We start from the raw sequence: 20246 nt of genomic DNA, 5'->3' as shown, positions 1-20246 counted from the left end.
CTTGATCTTGATGGAAAATAACGTATTTCATTTTTTTTTCCAGATGCTGATTTCCCTCAGAAGAGGGTGGGGGATTACTGAAAATGGCATTTCCTCTTCTAATGTTTACTGAGAAAAAGAGTCAGATTTTTCCAGTGAAAAAGGCCACAGAATATATTAGATTTAGTGGCCAGAAGCAGAGAAGTGAAAAATGTAGACAACTGAATAAATCAGCTGAGGGAAACTTGATTTTCATGTGAGAGATAAACGCATCACAGAAAGAAATACAATGAGGATGAAAATGAAAATGTTTTTAGGGAAAACTTTCCCCTGCCCTGTTCATCCTGTGAGCTCCCTGCACCTCTACAAAATAAGGAAACTTTCCCTGAAGACCCATTTGTGCGGATGAGCTCAGCAGAGCTCGGGGGTGAAGAGCTACAGGAGGAAACACTCATTTTAACGCGTGCCCGGGGTCTGTCTGAGTGTAACAGGGATGCTGAAACACTTCAGCGTCTGTCTCTGTGCAAAGTTTTCCCCAAAGCCTCCAGCACTCGGTTTAACCAGCAAATTAATAAAAACGGGGGTGGAGAAAAAGTCTTATTTTATTGCCTTCCCAGCAAGCACACGGGAAGGCAAACCACGGATTGGAGCTGCTTCTTGCTGCCCTGCTCCCCTGGGCTGGCACAACCCGGGTGCCCGTGTCCCTGTCGGGGGGAGGGCTGGTGGCTCCCGCTGTGTCTGACCCTCGAGGCAGAGGATGTTTCGAGGCTGCACCTTCTTCCCTCTCTCTTTTCTGCCGTGTCTCGGCGAGTCAGAGCCGCTCCCGGCTCCCCTCGGCAGCCGCTGCTGCCTCTGAGTGTGTCTGTGGCTCTGCTGCGGCGTGAGAGAGCCCTCCAGACACCACAACCCCCTCGGGTAACAAGCCAGTTTCTTCCAGAGAGTCACCCTTTGCCTCTTGCCAGACCTTATTTGTGTCACTTGTGGATGCTGCCAGCCCTGTCCCTGTCTCCCGAAGCCGGCAGATGTTATTGCTACAGGCTCGCCTGGTCGGTGGGTTGGTTTTGAACTGAGACAGCTTGGATGACTAAGGCAAAAAACACATTAGCAGCAGAGTCCAGGGTTTCCTTGCTGTGGGGGAAGCGAAAAAGCCCCCCTGTTGACAGCCCTGACTTCTCCGGAGGGTCCCTTCTAAAAACTTAATAGTTTGTATCCCAAATTTAGCCGAAATGCTAAAGCATTTCCTCCCCAGCCACTGCAGTGGCTGTTGCCGTGCGGCGCTCCAGGAACGAGGAGGAGTTCTCTCTCTGACTCGTGGTGGAGGGAAGCAACAGAGGGTGTTGGAATAAACAGGATTAAAGGATTTCGTCCATAAATACAGGATTAAAGGTATCCAGTGCTCTGCAGGAGTCATTCAAACCAAGGAGAAACAAAGTAAGTTGTCCAGAAGGGCGCAGCTCTGTTTCAATCCGGCGCATCCCCGCACCGCTTTGTCCCCGGGCGCTGCTGCGGGGGCTGCACCCCCGGCCCCCCGCATCCCTCCCTGCCCCGGGGGCTGCGGACAGAGCCCCCCGCTTGCCCTGCACCCCCAGTCACTGTCCCCCCCGGCTGAGCCTTCCCGGGGGCTTCTGACCGCACGGACGGGGGTGCTGGGGGGGCTGCGCGGTGGGGGCACCCCTGGGCGCGGCAGCTGGGCAGGGCAGGGCACATCTGGGCAGGGCACATCTGGGCAGGGCGCGCAGGCGCGGGGGCCGCCTCGCCTGTGCCCCCCGCCCTTTTCCAGCCGGCAGCACCCCCTTCCCGGCCGGCAGCACCCCCGGCCGGGGCTCTGCGCGCCCGCGGAGCGCTGCGCAGGGCCACGGGAGGGGTCCATCCCTCCTTCCCCCGGGGAGGAGCCGCGGCTCCGCCGTTTTTACCGGGGTGGGCGGTGGCTGCCGGGCCGGGCCGGGCTCCATCCTCCCTCCTCCCGCCCCCCGGTGCCGGTGACTGGGGCGGGCGGAGCCGCGGCGGCCCCATTGGCTCCGGGCATCACATGCGGCGGGGCCGGGCCGTGCCGGAGCCGTGCCGGGCTGGGCTGGGCTGGGCACGGCGAGCGCTCCCGCGGCGGGCACGGCAGCAGCGCAGAGCCCCTTCCCAGCCCAGCCGAGGCACCGCGACCACCGCGGCCGCCCCCCCCGCCGCCCCGGCCATGAGGTCGGGCCGGAGAGACGGCACCTGTGCGGGGAGGTGAGCGGAGCCCCGGCGCCTTCCTCCTACCCCCGGGCAGCCACCGCGGCGGGGGAAGCGCAGGGGGTGGAGGAAGGGAAAGGGATTTTTATTTTTATTTTATTTTATTTTTTTTTTTTTATTTTTTTATAATACATCAATATATTTTTGCTGCCATCGATCCCGATCCCGCGACCGAAGCCCCAGGAGGGAGAAGTGCTGCGCGCTGTGATGCGTCTTCCTCTCGCCTCGGCTGCCAGTTTGGATTGTAGTGCCCGGCTCCGTGCACCGCGAGGATGGCTCGGTTTGGGGATGATCTGCCGACCCGCTATGGAGGTGGAGGGCCGGCCGGGGCTGGAAGAGGGAGCAGCCGGCAAGGTGGCCCCCAAGCCGGCCAAAGGATGTATAAGCAGTCGATGGCTCAGAGGGCCAGGACTATGGCTCTCTACAACCCCATCCCTGTCAAACAGAACTGCTTCACAGTCAACAGATCCCTCTTCATCTTCAGTGAAGATAATGTTATACGGAAATACGCCAAGCGAATAACAGAATGGCCATATCCTTTCAGGAAGGCTGTGTGGGTACGGGGGGGAAGGTGGGGAGGGGGAGAGGGAGGCTGAGGGGAAGAGACCCCTCTGGGCAGCGCAGGATGAGTGTCTGGGGCTAATGCAGACGTGCATGTGTGAGCCAGGGTGTGCGGTGGGTGTGTGTGCCACGGATCCCTGTGCCCGACATAACGCACGGCCGTGTCCATGGGGATCACGGGGAGCTCCTCCTGTGGGCACAGCAGAGGGTGTTTTGGGGGTGCCTTATGCCAGGGCTCTGTGTCAGACATACGTGCATGCCAGTGTGTCTTTAGGTGTGAGGTGGACATGTAGATTTACGTTCCCCACAATTTAAGTCGGCTGCAAAGGGTTCTGTGAGGTTCATGCTGATGAATCCTGATTCTTATTTCCATCTTGGAGCCTTCCAACTCTTCTGTCTCACTCTGAACAGCAGAAGGGATAAAAATGGTGACACCTTAGCATTAAAGCTGCGTTGATAGTAGGGACATTGATAGCCCAGGTACCTGGTGAATCCCAGGAATACAATCATTGCAGCTCAGGTTTAGCACATCCCCTAAACCTGAATCCATTAGAATCAACATGAATCATGGCACTCTGATGAGGTGCGTAGTCTAAGCTTAGGCTGTACTAAAAAAAAAAAATATTAGCAAAGCCTTGAGGCAGAGGGAGGCAGTAAGTGGGGAGAGGGATCGTCTGCTGTGTGGTGAAAGGGGTAGATGCTTCCTGTCCGAGCCCCAGCTCCCAGGCCGAGTGATGATCCTCAGGAGGGGGCTTTGCTGGGAATGCTGGTTGTAAGCCATGAGCAAAGGGGAGCAGAGTGTTTGAGGCCACCAGGGAGTAGCTGATGTGTGTGTGTGTGTACAGGAGTGCATCGCACTGGGGGTCTCAAGGGAGCCGACTGCTTTCTTTTCATCTGATATCACACCCCTGTTAATCCCCAGCTAACGGCAGCCAGGCCTCCTCCCAGCCTCCTAGCAACACTTTCAGTTGCCACAGAGGCCAGCTCCTCTTTAGGCTTCCCCAGTTTTCACTTCCTGAGGGGCTCACAGGAAAAATACACCCATGGAGCGAACGCACTTCCCTTCTCTCTGAACACACACACGTATTGATCTTTCTGTCCATGTTATACAATCCCAGGGATTGCTGTGCTTCCTGATCCATTTCTCCTTCCCTGCATTCCAGCGTGGATAAACAAGCCCCCAAGCCCCGGTGGCAGGCAGAGCATCGCCCTGCCCGCGAGGCCGGGCGCAGTCTGTCCCTGCCCTGCCTCTTGGGCCACTCGGCCGCGTCTTTCCCGGGGGTGTGGGGACGGGATCCACGGCTCTGCGGAGCCGGTGGGATCGGCGGAGCCACCGGCACCAGAGGAGCCACCGGGACCGGCAGAGCCACCGGCCCTTCCCCACGGGGCCGCTGGGCGGGCGGGGCCGGGCGCTGTCCGCGGTGCTGAGCCGAGCTTTGCGGGGTGCTGAGCTGAGCTTTGCGGGGTGCTGAGCCGAGCTTTGCGGGGTGCTGAGCTGAGCTTTGCGGGGTGCTGAGCCGAGCTTTGCGGGGTGCTGAGCTGAGCTTTGTGGGGTGCTGAGCCGAGCTTTGCGGGGTGTTGAGCCGAGCTTTGTGGGGTGCTGAGCCGAGCTCTCCGCGGTGCTGAGCCGAGCTTTGCGGGGTGCTGAGCCGGGCTTTGCGCGGTGCTGAGCCGAGCTTTACAGGGTGTTGAGCTGAGCTCTCCAAGGTGTTGAACCGAGCTCTCTGTGACGCTGAACCCAGCTCTGTGTGGTGCTGAGCTGAGCTCTCCGCGGTGCTGAGCCGAGCTCTCCAAAGTGTCGAGCCGAGCTCTCTGCGGTTTAGAACCGAGTTCCCCGCGATGTTGAACAGAGCTCTCCACAGTGCTGAGCTGAGCTGACCGCGGTGCTGAGCCGAGCTCTCCAGGGTGCCAACTGGTGCTGTCCTTGGTACCACGCCGAGCTCTCCACAGTGCTGAACCTGGTGCTGAGCTGAGCTCCCCGCCGTCCTGAGCTGAGCTCTCCGCGGTGCTGAGCTGAGCTCTCCGTGGTGCCGAACAAATAGTCCTTGGTGCTGAGCAGAGCTCCCCGCCGCGTTGGACTGATCTCTCCCTGGTGCTGATCCTCTCTCCCCGTGGTGTTGAGTCTCTCTCCGTGGTGTTGAGTCTCTCTCGTCATGGTGCTGAGTCTCTCTCCTCATGGTGCTGAGTCTCTCCCCGTGGTGCTGAGTCTCTCCCCGTGGTGCTGAGTCTCTCCCCGTGGTGCTGAGTTTCTCCTCATGGTGCTGAGCCTCTCCCTGTGGTGCTGAGCGGATCCATCTCCCACCTCCAGGCCCCTCTGCCCTCCCCGGTGCGGCTCCACCCTGGGAGAGCCGGGGCTCGGCACAGCTCAGGGCTGGAGACAACAGCAAAAGGAGGGACCCGGTGCCGGGTTGGGATCCTTCCCCTGGGATTGCTTCTCTCCTACATCCCGACAGGGCGCTGGTGATTTTATTCTCACTGGGAGAATTGCAATCCAGCAGTAATTCACGTTTTGGACCTGTGTAGACACTCTAAATCAAACTTTTCCAGCCCATCACTTTATTTGCACCATGTGTTGAAGGGAAATGTTTCTGAAGGACAATTCAGCAGATGGTGCTCAGCTGTATGATCTATTCTGAGGCAGTTCAGTTTATCAATCTCATTTTAAACCAATGATTATTAATAGGTTTTTGTTTCCTTTGGACCTTTTACTTTCTTGCTCCCAAATTCCTTGAGCAGCTCTGACTCTGTGTAAAACTCTAACTCTCTCAAAGAAGAGAACCAATTGCCTACTTTTTTTCCAAACACAACCCAGAAAGAACTGAAGAAATCAGGGAGACCGAATGCCTTCAAAAATACAAGAAATCTTAGAATGCTCAATTAATGTGACTTTGGGGGTAGAAATGGGATTTGGACGGGTTTCCCCTTCTGTTGTCCAGTGTCTTCTTTAACTTTTTGGTCATCACTCCATTTGAATACATGATTTTAGCTACAATCATAGCCAATTGTATCGTGCTGGCTCTGGAACAACACTTGCCGGATGGAGACAAGACGCCGATGTCGGAGAGATTGGTGAGTTGCATTTATTTATGTGCAGTTTTTGTTCTGCTCTGATGCAGAAAACACTCAGCCCCCCAGTGCTAGGAGTGCTGGCATCTATTTTAAAGATCCACACGTAAACAAACAAGCATTGATCTGCCAATCACAAAAAGAATCGCTCAGTGCCAACAAGAAGAACTCTCCCCTCCTGATCCCATCTGCACAAATGCTTCATCACTCCAGCCAGCCCTGCCCAGCTGCAGGAGAGGAGATGGAGCTTCTGTTCTCATCAGAAGAGCTTCAAACTTAGGTTATCTCTAAACCAAGACAAGAAAGGACTGATAAATGCTTAGAATTATCTCTGGAATCAAATAAACTTCTGTGATATTTTCCCAGGGAGTGGTAGAACAGAGTAACCTTTTAGGTTCAAGAGTCTCTTCCTGCTACTGTGCATGTGAAGGATCCTACAGAGCAAACTTTGGGTTTAGATGATTGCACTTCCCTTCCAAAAAAAATGAAACCAACTTACAGAGGAAAATAATTTCCCTGCAGGCTTTATGGTAATGAGCCCAATTACCTTATTTCAAAAGAAAATAGAAGAATAGCTTCAAAACAGTTCTTCCATTTATCATGTAGGAAAAATGTGTAACACTTGGGTTGATTTTTCTCCTACTGTTAATGATCTGGAAAGTCTTGCATGCCCAAATGCATTAATCCTGGTGCATGTTCAAAGGCTGAATAAATATGGATGAATAAATATGGATCCATATGTGTTTGCCATGTAGATATTATGTTATGCAAACAAAAATAATATTAGGCTTGCTGCCAAAAACTAGAGGCCCTGTACACTGGTTGCTGCAGTTTCCAAGGGTGGGCAACTCTCACAATCTCATCCTTCAGAAGCAGGAAAAGTGTGTTAGTGATGGATCCAAAAGGAGCATCAGGGTCACCTACTTGGTCCTAAATTGGAAATGGAGCTGCTCCTGCTGCCTGTTCACCTCCACGGGGTTTGCTTATTGTCCCTGAATTATTTCTGCTTAACAAGTGAGGAGGATAAGATGAATACATGCATTTCTGTTGATCTCTCTGCCATTTAACATTCTCTGCGTGCTTTAGGAGGGGTCAGCAAGGCCAGCCTGGGGCTGTGAGCAAAGCACAAGTTTAGGCCCAGGGTAGTGACTGAGCTGGAAAACGCTTTCCATGGTTATGAACATATGGACTAGTGAAGGGAAAAACAGTTTTGTGGCTGTTTTGGTCTGGTTACCCTTTGGTGATGTTTTAAGCAGCAGCAGGTGTGGTTAACAAGTTGGTTTTATGTTTCTCTATGTCCCCAGATTTATAAGGGGATCCCACAGGCATTTTATTGTTCTTTTCCCCACTGTATTGATTCCATTTTATGGCACAAACACCTTCAGTTCCTGCTCAAATCATTCCAAAGGGGGCACTGGTATTACCACCAGATATTGTAAGATAACTGTGTGTATTAAATGCAGTCTTTGCCTTGTTGACTCTGCCTTGGTGAGGAAGGAAGAATTAACTCCTGATTTTCATCCCTGTTGTGCACCATTGCCTTTGATCCAGGTATTCTTAAAACATTTTAGCTACAGCACATTCATAACTCTGAAGTATAAAGGGGTTTAGCGTGGAATAACACTGAGAGTCTTTACAAGTCATGAAATATCTTTTATTTTCAACATATGCTGGAAAGATTAAGCATTGTGAGTAAGAAAAAGTGTCTTCTGGTTTCAAAGTGAAGCTGCTTTAGAACGTTCCTGCTGCTTCCACAAACTGGAAGTTGCTTCATTGAAAATGTTACAAATCCATGTTAAACCAGAGTGGGTGAACATTCCCATACATTTACAGGTTTGTTGAGCCAAATTCTATGCCTCTGCAGAACAGCAGGTGCTTTTGGGCTGTCTTTGGCAGGAATGGAACTGGCCTTTTCTTGGTTAATGATTGATGGATATACATTTCCATCTCCTGGGTTCATTGAAATATTCAAATTGGAGTGAGGGCTCATCACTGAAGAGTTAATCAGATGTTAAGGACGTGAGATGCACATCACGAGCCTTTGATGACTGGAGATGTAGGCAGAGCTGTTGAAGTAAAACCAGAGCTGCCTGGGTACTTTATTCCACAGATACAAAGACAAAAATCTTAAGACTGTCTGTTTGTTAAAGCTGAGGAGAAGAGGGAGGAGCCCATACAAACATTTTAATGATTTTTGTCTTCTAATCAACATTTTCTTCTATTTATCTCCCCTGAGACCCAAGAGATGAACCTGCAGTGCAATCTCACCTGGCTGTTTTCTGTACTCCTCTTGCTTTGACAAACAGGGCTAATGAAGCAAAAGTGATGCCTCACTACCTCCAATATTTCAGGATTTGGAATGGCTGAGTTAGGAGGGATTTTTCTCTGTCCATTTGCTGTATGTGGTTTGTAGCACAGACAAGCATCACTTGGCTCTGGGGTGGAAATCTTGGACAAAAGCTCCGAGAAACACCGGTTTGGTGGTCAGAGAATTTAGTGGTGAACTGGAGTATTGGTTTCATCTTCAGACAAGAGAAATCAGCTTGTTCACCCAGCAGCAGCAGACTGACCTACCCCCGAGGTTCTTGCCTGCTCTGAGCTGGAGCTCTCACGTGCTTTGGTTGCTGGAAGGGTTTAATTCACATCAGCAATTGTCCAGTGGACAGAGATGCTGCAGATTTGCTCCTGCCCATCTCAGTGAGTGCCTCAGCCAGTGGTTGTAGAGTCAGGCTCCCTGTGCCCCAATAAATATTGCATTGTTTGTACACACTGGAATGCTGCCAAGCTAAAAGATGCTGAGGGAGTTGTACTGAGTGGCCCAGAGCCTGGTGCTGAGAGCTCCAAATGTGAGACTGTGAACTTCCCCTCCCAGCCCTGAATGGCCTCGCTGGTGGATACTCACGATGCTCTTGGCTGTGCAGGCTGAGACACTCTCCTTCCCTCCCTGCTTCCTTCCCAATGGCTCAGTTTTCCATGAGAAGCTTCAGGTGACTTTAGATTTGGCCCAGTCTGACAGAGGTGATTTCAGAACCTGCAGGACAGGAAATCTCTTTTCTGCCCTGCTCTGGGGCAGCCCCTGTTTGAAGACACCAGGGGGTCTGTAGGACGTTCCCTGCAGGGCTCGGGCTGGTTTTGATGTGAGGACAGATATGACTTTTCTCAGATATTCACCATGACAGCTCTTGCAATTTCCTAATGGATTTAATGCTTTATCCCATCCACAGGCACTTCCTGCAGCCATATGTGAGCTGTTCATATTAACCTTTGCATGAACAAAACCCTTCACGCCCAAACCCATCAAGGCTGTCACATCCGAAGGCCAAGGAAAGACACTAGGACGTGGACTAGGAATAGTAATGACTTTCCAGACTCAGAAGTTGTTTCTGATCTGAAACATATTGATTAAATGTGTGTTTGGCCCAGTCTCAAGCTTTGCTGTGTCCACAGCAAACAACTTGCTGGCACAGCTCTGGCTGCTGCCCAGATTCTCCGCCCTCCTTCCCCGCTCACACACTGACACTCATTATCACCTGCTCTCCTGCTCTTGAACCCAAGCAGGGCACAGCCTCCTGTCTGGAGGGGGCTGCAGGCCGTGCTGGCAGCAGGGGTGGATGCTGAGCCCATGGCAGTGCCATTCCAGTGCTACCCAGGGCATCTCACCCGTGTCCTTGCCCTCCTTCTGTCACACACAGTCCTGTGAATCCTTTTTTGGACCTCTACCCAAAGGGGCACATCTTGTTGTGACTGCCCTGATTCTTAGGCTGAGTCAGTGCGAATTTAGGCAGGCTTTAGAAAAGACCCTCTTTCCATCCCTTCTGATTTCCCCAGCTGCTCACTGCCAACCTGACTGGTTTGCTTCGTAATAAATACCCAAATCCATCTGTGAGCCCTCCTGCTTCCCTGGAAGCTCAGAACTTCTTTGACTCGCTTCCTAAGCGCTTTGTGCAGTCCTAACTTTGGGAAGAGCATATCCTCTCAAACCCTGGAGTACCTGAAGGCTGGCTCTTTAAAGCTGGGAGCTGTAATCACAAGGCACCTGACCTAGATTGAGCAAAGACTGGGAGCAGAGTAGATATGAGGCTTCAAGGAAGTGAAGGAGTAATGTGGAGGAGTGGATGTGGGTAAAGGTAGCTTTTTTTGGGTGTGTTAGAAGAGTTATTTTTAGAGGCACGCTCGTAGTTGTGGGATGGAAATATGGGATGGGCTGGGAGGCCTTTGTTTCCACGGATTATCCATAGCTGTTGAACTAGGAGGTGGTGTGGGGTTGAAGACCAGCCCCTCTGTGCATGAGGGAAAGTAGAGGAGCAGTAAGGCAACTTCTGAAACCACATAGGATGATTTGTGACCCCCTCTTCCTTATTCCTTCTTTTCTGTCTGGGTTGATCCCTGGGATCCCTCCAGGCTCTTGCTGTGGAGCAACTGCTGGAAGAAGATGCTTATTGTAGGATTTCTGTTGAAGGTTATAAAAGGTCTGATGGCCTTTGTCGCTGTTTCTCTGTGGGTAAACAGCACTGGGATGGGCAGCTGGAGGTCTGCCAGTGCTGGTTTGTGTCCTCTGAGCAGTGCTGGGGAGGCTCTGTGGAGGCACAGAGGGCTTGGAGGTGCTGCTGCTTGTGGAAACATCTCCTTGAGTGGAGGAGAAGTTAGTTTTGGGTGTGGGTTTTTATTTTCTCCTCTCCATTTCAGCCAAAGGCCTACAATGAGAGCTCAGCTTTGCCCTGCTGTGTTTTTCTGTCTGGCCAGTCAGTGCCTGTGTGTGACCTGCAGGTGACTGTCACCTTGCCAGGCCACAGGAGAGTGGGAGGGGGGTTGCTGAGGCAGGAAAGGTGGAGGGAATGGAGATAATACAGGGTGAAGGATGAAGTGTGTGGAACAGCTGGGCCCTCTGAGGTGTGTAGGGTGTTGATTTGTAGAAATAAAACCTTAATTTGGCCCCTGATGGAAAAGCCTGTCCAGAGGGAGTATTTTCCAGCAGCTTGGAGGCATCTCCAGTGATTAGTGCTCTCTGGTGGGCTTGCTGAGTTGGGATGTACCTCCAGCCAAGCCCCTGTGGGGGGATGTGCTGTTGTGTTACACAGTCACAGACCAGGTCAGGTGGAGGGGCCCACAGTGTCCCAGCTGGTGCCACCTCCCTGCTCCAGCAGGGCCATCCCATGGCACAGGATTGCATCCAGGTTCTGGAACATACTCAGTGAGGAGACTCCACCCCCTCTCTGGTCTCTGTTCAGTCATAGCCCAGCAAAGAGGTTCTTCCTCATGTCCCGGTGGAACTTTCTGGGCATCAGTTCCTGCCTGTTCCTCCTGTGCCATTGCTGGGCCCCCCGAGCAGAGCCTGCTCCATCCTCTGCCCCCTCCCTGCAGGCACTGATGGACATTTTGGAGGTCTCCTCTCAGTCTTCTCTTCTTGAGGCTGAACAGGCCCAAATTTAGGAGTGAAAAACCTGGTTTTCTATAACAAGTGCTGTGCCCAAAGTGTGGGTCTGGGTCAGAGCTGAGCAGGAGCTGGTCAAACACATCCCTGTGTCAAACCTGCTCCTTCCTCCTGGGCCCACGAGCCTTGACATTCCTGCTCCTTCTGTAGAAGAGAACAAACAATCCCCTTTTGTCATTAGCAGAACTGCAAAATGGAAGCAGCTGTCCATCAAAGAGCAGCTCAGCCCCATGGCTCTGATGGCCAGAAATGCCACTGGAAAAAAAAAAAGATTTCTAATCTCTTAATTTGGAAGTTTGCTTCTCTTTGGGAAAGGCTGCTTTACTTCCATTGACTTCAGCTGAAAACAGGGATCTGAGGCACATTTGGAAATTGGTTACAGGTGCCAAAGCCAATTAACATGGGCTTGAAATCAATCTCCTTTGCTTTTACCTCTTTGTTCCCATTTTTTGCCTACGTCTTTGACTTCCAAATGTACATGTTTTCATTTGGCACTGAATTTGTATCGAAACTCCTGTCAATAATTTAATACTAAATAATCTATAATAAAGAAATATATATATATATAATATATATTATATATAAGATATATACTATATATATATATTTTATATATATAATATATATTATAAATTGTATAATATAATATAATATACATTATATATTATATACATTATATATTATATACATTATATATTATATATATTATATATTATAAATACAATATAATATAATAATATATAATATAATATAGTATAATAATGTATAATACAATAATGTACAATATAATATAATATAATAATATTGAGACATCTGTGGTCATTCAGTGTTTGTGATCTGCAGGTGACTGTCACCTTGCCAGGCCACAGGGGAATGGGAGGTGGAGTTGCTGAAATAAATGGTTTAGGTGAAATAAATATATAACATAAGTAATAACTGCAAATATGTAATATATAAACTGTAGAAACATATTTTAATATAAATACATAATTAATAAATGTAAAATAAATAATGACTATGAAATAAATATATAAAATAGATGAAATAAATGGTTTAGTAAAACTGGGGAGACTAAGTTTAATTTCTCTGTAGGAGGTAAGACATGAAGTTGAGATCCCAAAATCTGCCCCATAGATCTGAGGCACAAATCTTATTGTTCCTGCTGAGAGGGAATGGGGTTTTCTCCCTGAATCAGACACACAGTGAAAGGAAAACAAATGAGACTGTGGCTGTGGAAATTGAGAAAATGGAGGAGAAAGAGTGAAGGAGGAACCGATGGAATAAATGATAAATAAATAATTTCCTGTCAGTGTTCACAAGCTTTCTGTGCTGACTGTTAATCCCCAAGATATCCTCTTGTTTCGAGTTCCTGGATGAATGGTGAAGCACTTCTTTTTCCATGTCAATAACCACTGGAATATGTGATAGCAAGTTTAAATATGCCCTTAGTGCAAAATTTCAGCTTCCAAATTCCTGCTGGACAATTGCGTGGAAAGAATGGGGTGAAAAAAATCAGAAGGAAGGCAAATAGAATTCCCAATTTCAAAAAAAAAAGAAAAATTACTTCCAGAGAAATAATAATGAAATTCCTCTTTGTGCTCCAGGAAAGTTTCAGCTCAGGGAGTGGAAAAGGGTGTGAAGTTGGTGCCTGGAGCTGTTCACGTGACTTGATCCCCCTGATTTTTGTTCTCTTTCAGGACGACACTGAGCCCTACTTTATTGGAATATTTTGTTTCGAGGCTGGGATAAAAATCATCGCTCTGGGGTTTGTTTTTCACAAAGGCTCTTACCTGCGGAACGGCTGGAACGTGATGGATTTCGTCGTGGTCCTCACGGGGTAGGTGACTTCTCACCCCGCCTTTAAGGGGGCCTCTCACTCTGATTTGTGTTGGTTTTTACCTCTGGGTTGGGGTGGGATTGATTTGAGGGAAATCTTATATCCCTACATTTCTGACTGTAGGATTTGTTGTGCTGAACGAGTCACTTTTAGAGTGTTGGAACCAACTAAAAAGTGGTTTTCCTCAAGGATATTTATTTGTTGGTGTTCTGGTGTGTATCTTACCCAGACTCTTCCTGACATTTCCCTGGCTTTGCAGGTTCTGTTTGCCACTGGTACTTGAGCCTGATTTAAACCAATCTATTTAGCATTACAGGATGACTTTAAAAGTCAACATGGAGCGTGCTAACAAATTAAAAGCATCCCATTTTTAAGCTATTACAACTCTGAAATCAGCAAAGTTTTTACAGGAGTGCATTTGTTCTGCTATTGAATAACTTTTCTGAACAGATTTCAAAGATGCTTGAAAAGAATTCAAAATGTCTTATTAAGGCAAATGTCACCCGTGTATTTTGTGCAGTGGTTTGAAATGATGTCGCTGGTTTCTTTCTTGGAAATGCTCACAATATTTTACATTAGAAACTGTTGTAATGTATATTTATTTATATGAATGGAGGGTATAATGGAAACACGAATATTAAGTATCACTTGTAGTCTACAAATTGGGCTTTAAAGCTCCAAAGGAAATGTTCCCTGAGGTCCTGAGCTCGCAGCCTTCAGCTTGGAAGGATTTCAGTCTGTTTTCCCCCAGCCTGGTATTAACATGCTCCCCAAATCCTTCCTTTCCCACACCTTCTCTGCTCCTGTGTGTGAATGTGCCTGTATTTTCTGGTTAGTGGTGGAGAGCAGGGAAATGCCTGCACAGATATACAAATGTATTCATTTGCCACATTATCACTGGAATTCTCTTTGCATTCAGGGCACCATGTGATCCAGCAACTGAGAGGCCAAAGGGAATCCTTTATGCATTGAGAGGAAGAGAATAAATATGTGGGGTTTGATTCTCCTGCTGCTGGGTTGGGGATTTAATCAATGGGAACTTCAGTGGAGTCACGAGGAGAATCAGATTTACATACTCAGGAGCACGGGGGGTACCAGGATGAGAAGAGAATTAGCACAGATGCTACAACTATTCACACCCATGGCATGTGCTGATTCCTAGTCAGTTCTACACCCTTTTGTGAGTTAAAAAAAAAAAATTAAAATCAAGGCCCTGATTCTGGAAGGCACTTTGGAATGTGTTTTAATTTATCCTTCAGCAAAGCAGTCAAGTACACCTTTGGATTCAGCTGACTCCAGCGCTTCTGTGCTCAAAGCTAAGGCTCTACAGAAAAGCTTTTCTGAACTCCAGCCATATTGTTTAGGCAGGGCTTTTTTTATTTTCTCATAAACACATGCCAGGAATCAAGAGATGTTTGGTTTCTTTACAAGTGAGACGCTCAAAGTTTTACAAGAGCAGCCGGAGCGTCGCTCGTGGAATCGCCGCGGGCCGGTGTCTGAGCGGAGCTGGGTTTGTTGGGGGAGCTGTTTGCAGCTCTGTTTGATCTGGGAGCATAATTGAGGACTATCAGCTCGATGAGGCAGCTGGACTGAGGAGCCCTGTTCCCTCTGCAAACAGGCGTGTTCCTCTCCAGCACAGTCCCGGCCACGTCAGAGCTGCCGGTTTCCAATGGTGACACCAACCCGGCTCCGGGGAAGCCGCCTCGTACGGGGGCTTCCCACCAGGCGGGCAGTGCAGGGGTGGCAAAGGCTCAGCTCAGCAGCATTAAGCCCAAGAATCGTCTCCCCAGACCACTAATCCTCTCATTCAAGGGCTGGATGTAACATTTTTGGTGCTTGGGGGAAGGCTCCCGAAAATCCCGGCGTTCCTCGTGTGCTGGGTTGGATTCCTTCCTGAGCGTGGGGCTGCATTTCCAGCCCAGGAACGAGCTGGAGGGACCTACAGTAGAGAAACAGCACTGCAAGACCTGCAGCCTCACACAGGGGACTGAATTAGTGTTTTCTCTGTAGCCTGTGGTGTTTTTCCTAGATCCTTATTGTGTTCTTAGCTCGCTGCTGTGTTGCCATGGGGCCGTGCTGGAAAGCAGGAGCTCCTCTTCCTTGGGCTTCCTTCACTGCCCAGAAACCTTTTCATCCCTCCTCTGCTTGCTTGGGCTTGGGGCTTTGATTTAGGGGCTTGGAGAAGCCAGAACAAGGTTGTTTATTTGAGAGAAACATCCCCTTTTGTCTCATTTGAGACAAACCTCCTCAGTTCTGCCTCGAGACTGAAGGCAGGTTGTTGAGGAAGAACATTTGCTGCTGCCAAACCCAGCTGGTTCTCCAGGGAGGGACTGAGAGGTGGTGACATGAGTGGGAACTTAATTTTCACTTCTGTGGAAAGGAGACTCAGATCTGTGCGTTTCAAAAAGTGATCGGGCTGTAATTTATTAGGGAATAATAAAAGAGGACAATGCTAAGCCAGTACTTAATGTGTTCTTATAAATATAGATAGGTAGGACATCAGTTTTTGAAATACCATTTTACTACTCTATCAAAAGCTTTCCTTTGCCATATGTGCAAGGTTTCTACTTGGAAATGTTACTTCATGTTTCCCAGGCAGTGATCAGTGTTCATTCCCAAGCTCAGTTTCACATTAATCTTCAATATCACAGAGGGATTTTGATTTCTCTCTCTCTCCCTTATTTTTGTTAATTTTATTTCTGTGTAAGCATGAAAGATCATGAAAACGTGTTTCATGACACCACACACAGAGCTGTGTACCCACTAATCCTGTTGAGTGCCTGTTTTTATTGAGGTAAATGCTGAATGTCAGAAAATCTGATCTCATTTTCAGCTTTTAGCTAAACCCCACAAAAGCAAAGAGCAGCTTTGCTCTCGTTATCTGTTTCCATAGGAAAAAGGGCAGAGTCTGGGTGTGTTTTGGAGGAGGCTGTGGGGGAAGGCTCTGCATTGATTGAACTCACCCTTATATAAATACTACAGTGATCATGCAGAAATCCTTCCCACCTGTTTTTTCCAACCCCCCCCCCCTTTTTTTTTTTTTTTTTTGCCTGCACCCTGGAATTATCGATAAATGTATTTTTTCATCTCCCTGCAACGATGGAGATTTTGTTTGTCAAAAACCAGGCAGCAGAAGCTGTTAATCAGAAAATACAGCAGGGCTGTGTTTTATGCAGCCAGGATCAATATCCCACTGAGCTAAACCCAAGTCTAACAGACAGTGGCCCAAAAATGCCTTGGTTGTCATTCCAGAAAACCCTCCCTCGGTTTCTTTCCACAGTGGGGCCTATTTCTCCTTTGCTTCCAAGGAATCCTGCTGACTTGCTGTTAGTGAAGGCCTGGGAGAAGAATAGATTGCTGCTTCTTGAAAAGATTTCAGTCCCTTTGTCCTTTTTTTAGTGATTTCTGGTGGACTCCTCGGGCTGTAGACGAGCACCCAGGAAAGCTGCCCTGCTGGGATGTGCCTGTTGCTGCTGTGGAGAGAAATACGTGTATTTTATAGCTCCTGCTCACTTCATCTGCACATTTTGAGGGGATTGGGTTCACTCCAGTGATGACATCACCCATTAGCAGCTCTAAATCACCCCAAATTGCAGTTTCTCAGCTGGCCTGGGACTGTATGATCTTAATGCACTTTTTCCAAGGCAGAGGCAAAGGGATTTTTTAACTCTGTCACTGGAACGTGTTTTGGGTTGGAATCCTCAGAAATCCACAGTCGTCTTTGGAACAAATTTGTCCTATCCCCAAACTCCTCAGGTGGCACTGGATGGAGATGTGAACCTGGATAGGGGGCCTGGAGAGTCCAGGCCTGTTCCTCTTGGAATTCATGGCAGGTTTTCTCCTGGGCTTGGGATACAACAACCCAAAGAACTGCTGTGCAGGTTTTACCTACAAACATCCTCTCCAACTGGAGCTGGTGTCACAGGCTGACTGCTGAGGACAAGGCATGGCTAAAATGATCCTGAGTTTTCTGGTTCCCAAAATTCAGATGTCTAGGGATTTTTGAGGTGGAAAAAAAAGGATCTTTTAAAAGGGCTTTTAACCTGTGTGGTCCAAGGTGTCTGTCCTCCTTGGTTGTATTTTGGAGCTTGTTTATACTTTTGCTTTCATTGTATGGTGGGTAATGGGTCCTGTGGTTTAATTACATATCACAACAAAGGTGCTGCTTATCCCTTTTTTTTTCCCTGCACCAGCTACCTGAGGTTTCCTTTGGTGCCTTCTAGATTTTGTACAGTAGAGTTGGAATAATAATCATTCAACTTCCTGCATGTTTATGGTTTTAATAAACTCCAGCATTTCTCCAGTCAGAGATTTATGCTGCCCAACCTCCCTTGACCTGAGTTTTCCATGCTCCTTTGCTCTGGTCCTTTCCCAGTTCCATCACATCCCCTTGGAGTGCCCACAACCGTGTTTGGTGTTTGTCCAAAGCTGGGAGCTGCTAAAACTGCAGCGCTTGAAAGGATCCTGCCCCGTCCTTTCTGAGCAGAATTAATTCCTTTTGGCTTCCAATCAGCCTGGATTAAACACTCTCGAAGAGTCCTGGTGGCTCCTTGAGCCAGTTGGATCAGCTGCCTGGATCTCTGGGTGGGACTGGCAGAGACAGCATGTGCCAGGCCCGGAGCTGCCAAACGATGTGCCCAGAGTGTCGGTGCTCTTACGGGTGTCTCAGCCTGTCTGGAACAAATTGCAAAAAAAGCTGGAATTATCCTGATTGTCTGAGCAATGTGCTCCCAGCTCCTGGTGACGCTGATGATTTGGAAGGTAACTTGTTTGGTAACCCAGTGCTGTGTCCAGTTCTGGGTCCCTCAGTTCAGGAAGGATGTTGAGGGGCTGGAGCAGGTCCAGAGAAGGGCAACCAGGCTGGGGAAGGGACTGGAGCACAAGTGCTGTGAGGAGAGGCTGAGGGAGCTGGGGCTGTTCAGCCTGGAGAAGAGGAGGCTCAGGGGAGACCTTCTTACTCTCTACAACTCCCTGACAGGAGGGAGGAGCCGGGGGAGGTCGGTCTCTTTTCCCAGGCAACCATCAGCAAGACCAGAGGGCTGGGTCTAAAGTTGTGCCAGGGGAGGTTTAGGTTGGATATTAGAAAGAATTTCTTTACAGAGAGGGTAGTCAGCCCTTGGAATGGGCTGCCCAGGGAAGTGGTGGATTCTCTGTCCCTGGAGATTTTTAAGAAGAGACTGGATGTGGCATCAGTGCCATGGGCTGGGAACCACAGCGGGGTTGGATCAAGGGTTGGACTCGATGATCTCGGAGGTCCCTTCCAACCCAACTGATTCTCTGATTCTCTGATTCTCTGATTCTCTGATTCTATGATTCTGTGATTCTATGATTCTATGATAACAGAGACCTGTTCAGCCTTGATGTTTGCTCTGCTGGTTACCAGGATCATCCTGCTATGTGGGCAGTGGGAGCTGCTATTCCTGGTGCAGTGGATGAGGAGCAGCAGCCTGGGTTGCAGTGATGGCTGTCAAAGTGGGAGGCAGAGGAACCACCCAGCCTGCTCTGTGCAGCGGGTTGTGGACCTCTGATATTCCCATCTGAGGTGGATGGACCTCCCAGACAGGGTGTGGGGGGAGGTGTGACTGTGGAATTATTGGAGAAGTAAATGGCTGATTAAGGGCTGAGATTTTTCAAGCTGCCAAATGTACACAGATGCTTGGGCTTCAGGGTTTTTTTATTTCCATGTGCGTGTTCCTGTGCATTAAGAAGCCCTTAAACTAAAATATCTAGTATGTAGTGACAGGACAAGAGGGAATAACCTCAGTCTGAAAGAGAGTAGGTTTAGATGGGATATTGGGAAGGAATTGTTCCCTGTGAGGGTGGGGAGGCCCTGGCACAGGTTGCCCAGAGAAGCTGTGGCTGCCCCATCCCTGGAAGTGTCCAAGGGCAGGTTGGAGCAACCTGGGCTAGTGGGAGGTGTCCCTGCCCATGGCAGGGAGGTTGGAACAAGATGAGCTCTAAGGTCCTTCCAACCCAAACCATTCCAGGATTCTGTGATTCCTTATTTCACCTGCAAAAAACCATAGAACATGCTAATTAAAAAATGAAATTCCAATGAAACAACCCCCTTGGATGCCCTGCAGCATCACTTTAGGCTGTATTCCTTGCTTTGTTTATAAGCTCTAGAGCTACAGACATGGGGAATAAAGGGGTTGGGAAGTGCAGGTTTCTCTCTGCTTTCCTGATGTGCAACTTTTGGCACCTCTGTGCTAGAAAGCAAAGCTGAGCAGCAACAGGAGTTGGGAAAAGGGATACTTTAAGAAGGGATAAGCTTCCTCTTGATTAATTATCACCAGGAAAAGGAGTAAATCTCTGCATGGTTGTGCAGTATGGGTGGTGATGGACTGAGGTGATTGCTGCTGGTGCTGTGCATGAGTCACGCTAAGAGCAAAGCATTTATGGATTTTAATGGAGCTGATCCTTGTTTTCAATTTCTTTTATGCTCCAGTGATGGATGGAGACTTTCTGGCTCAGAAAAGCCAAGGGTCCCTTCTGAAATTAAATCAGATAAAACTGGACAAGACAAAGGGAATTCACCTGTCTTCCTGAATGTCAGCTGGTGATCTGGCTGGTGTGGGAGGGCAGGGAGGCAGGAGGGCAAGTAACCAAGTTTTCTTTTTTTGAAGCAGAAAAAAGTTTATAACTGGAAGGGAAGAGGGTGTGTGAGGTCTCAGTTTGAACAGCAAGTTCTTCTGTCTTCTGTCCCTTGGCTGTTTGGGCTCTTGAGGAGCTGGAGAAGCAGTTTCCTTCAGACTCTGGACAAAGAGGAAGGAATTGGAGCCTCCAAACCCATCTGGCCAATGGCCCTGTTTCCTTTTTGCACTGTCACAGACAGGTTTGCCCAGTGGGGCTGCAGATCCTTGGGGACTGGAACATGTTTTCCCTCTGGGCTTGTTTCTCTTAGCCAAGGGGCACCCAGGCCATGCTGGGCCTGTTGGGGTGTTAATTAGGGCTCCTGTCTTTTCTTTTTTGTCACTTGAGAGTGGCTTTTCTGCACAGATTCGGGTGGGTGGAGGCAGGTGGAGTCAAGCAGGTGGGGGTGTAATTGTGTGGCTGCTGCTAAATTAGAAGGAGACTTTCCTGGGCAGAGGAGGACTCAGGGCTGTGCTTGGAGGATGCTGCAGATGGTCACAGTCCCCTCACAAG

At 48.9% G+C, this 20246-nt stretch overlaps 1 protein-coding gene across 5 annotated transcripts in view; it reads left to right on the top strand.

Moving 5' to 3' along the window:
* Positions 1-2101: 2101 nt before the first annotated feature.
* CACNA1B (calcium voltage-gated channel subunit alpha1 B) overlaps positions 2102-20246 on the top strand; it is a 308320-nt gene continuing 290175 nt past the window's right edge. For all 5 annotated transcript variants that reach the window (XR_007907763.1, XM_051807855.1, XM_051807859.1 and 2 more), the window contains exons 1-3: positions 2102-2737; positions 5730-5835; positions 12961-13100. Coding sequence is in view for 4 of the 5 variants with exons in the window: in XM_051807855.1 (XP_051663815.1) it covers positions 2478-2737; positions 5730-5835; positions 12961-13100 (506 nt within the window). In the remaining variant the exon portion in view is untranslated. The remainder of the gene's footprint in view (positions 2738-5729; positions 5836-12960; positions 13101-20246) is intronic.

This window comes from Manacus candei, unplaced genomic scaffold (genome assembly GCF_025592945.1).
Source record: "Manacus candei isolate 608988 ecotype Guabito, Panama unplaced genomic scaffold, ASM2559294v1 h1tg000071l, whole genome shotgun sequence".
Classification (NCBI taxonomy): domain Eukaryota; kingdom Metazoa; phylum Chordata; class Aves; order Passeriformes; family Pipridae; genus Manacus; species Manacus candei.
The sequence above is the reverse complement of the archived record's forward strand: the minus strand, read 5'-3'. Positions and strand labels throughout refer to the sequence as shown.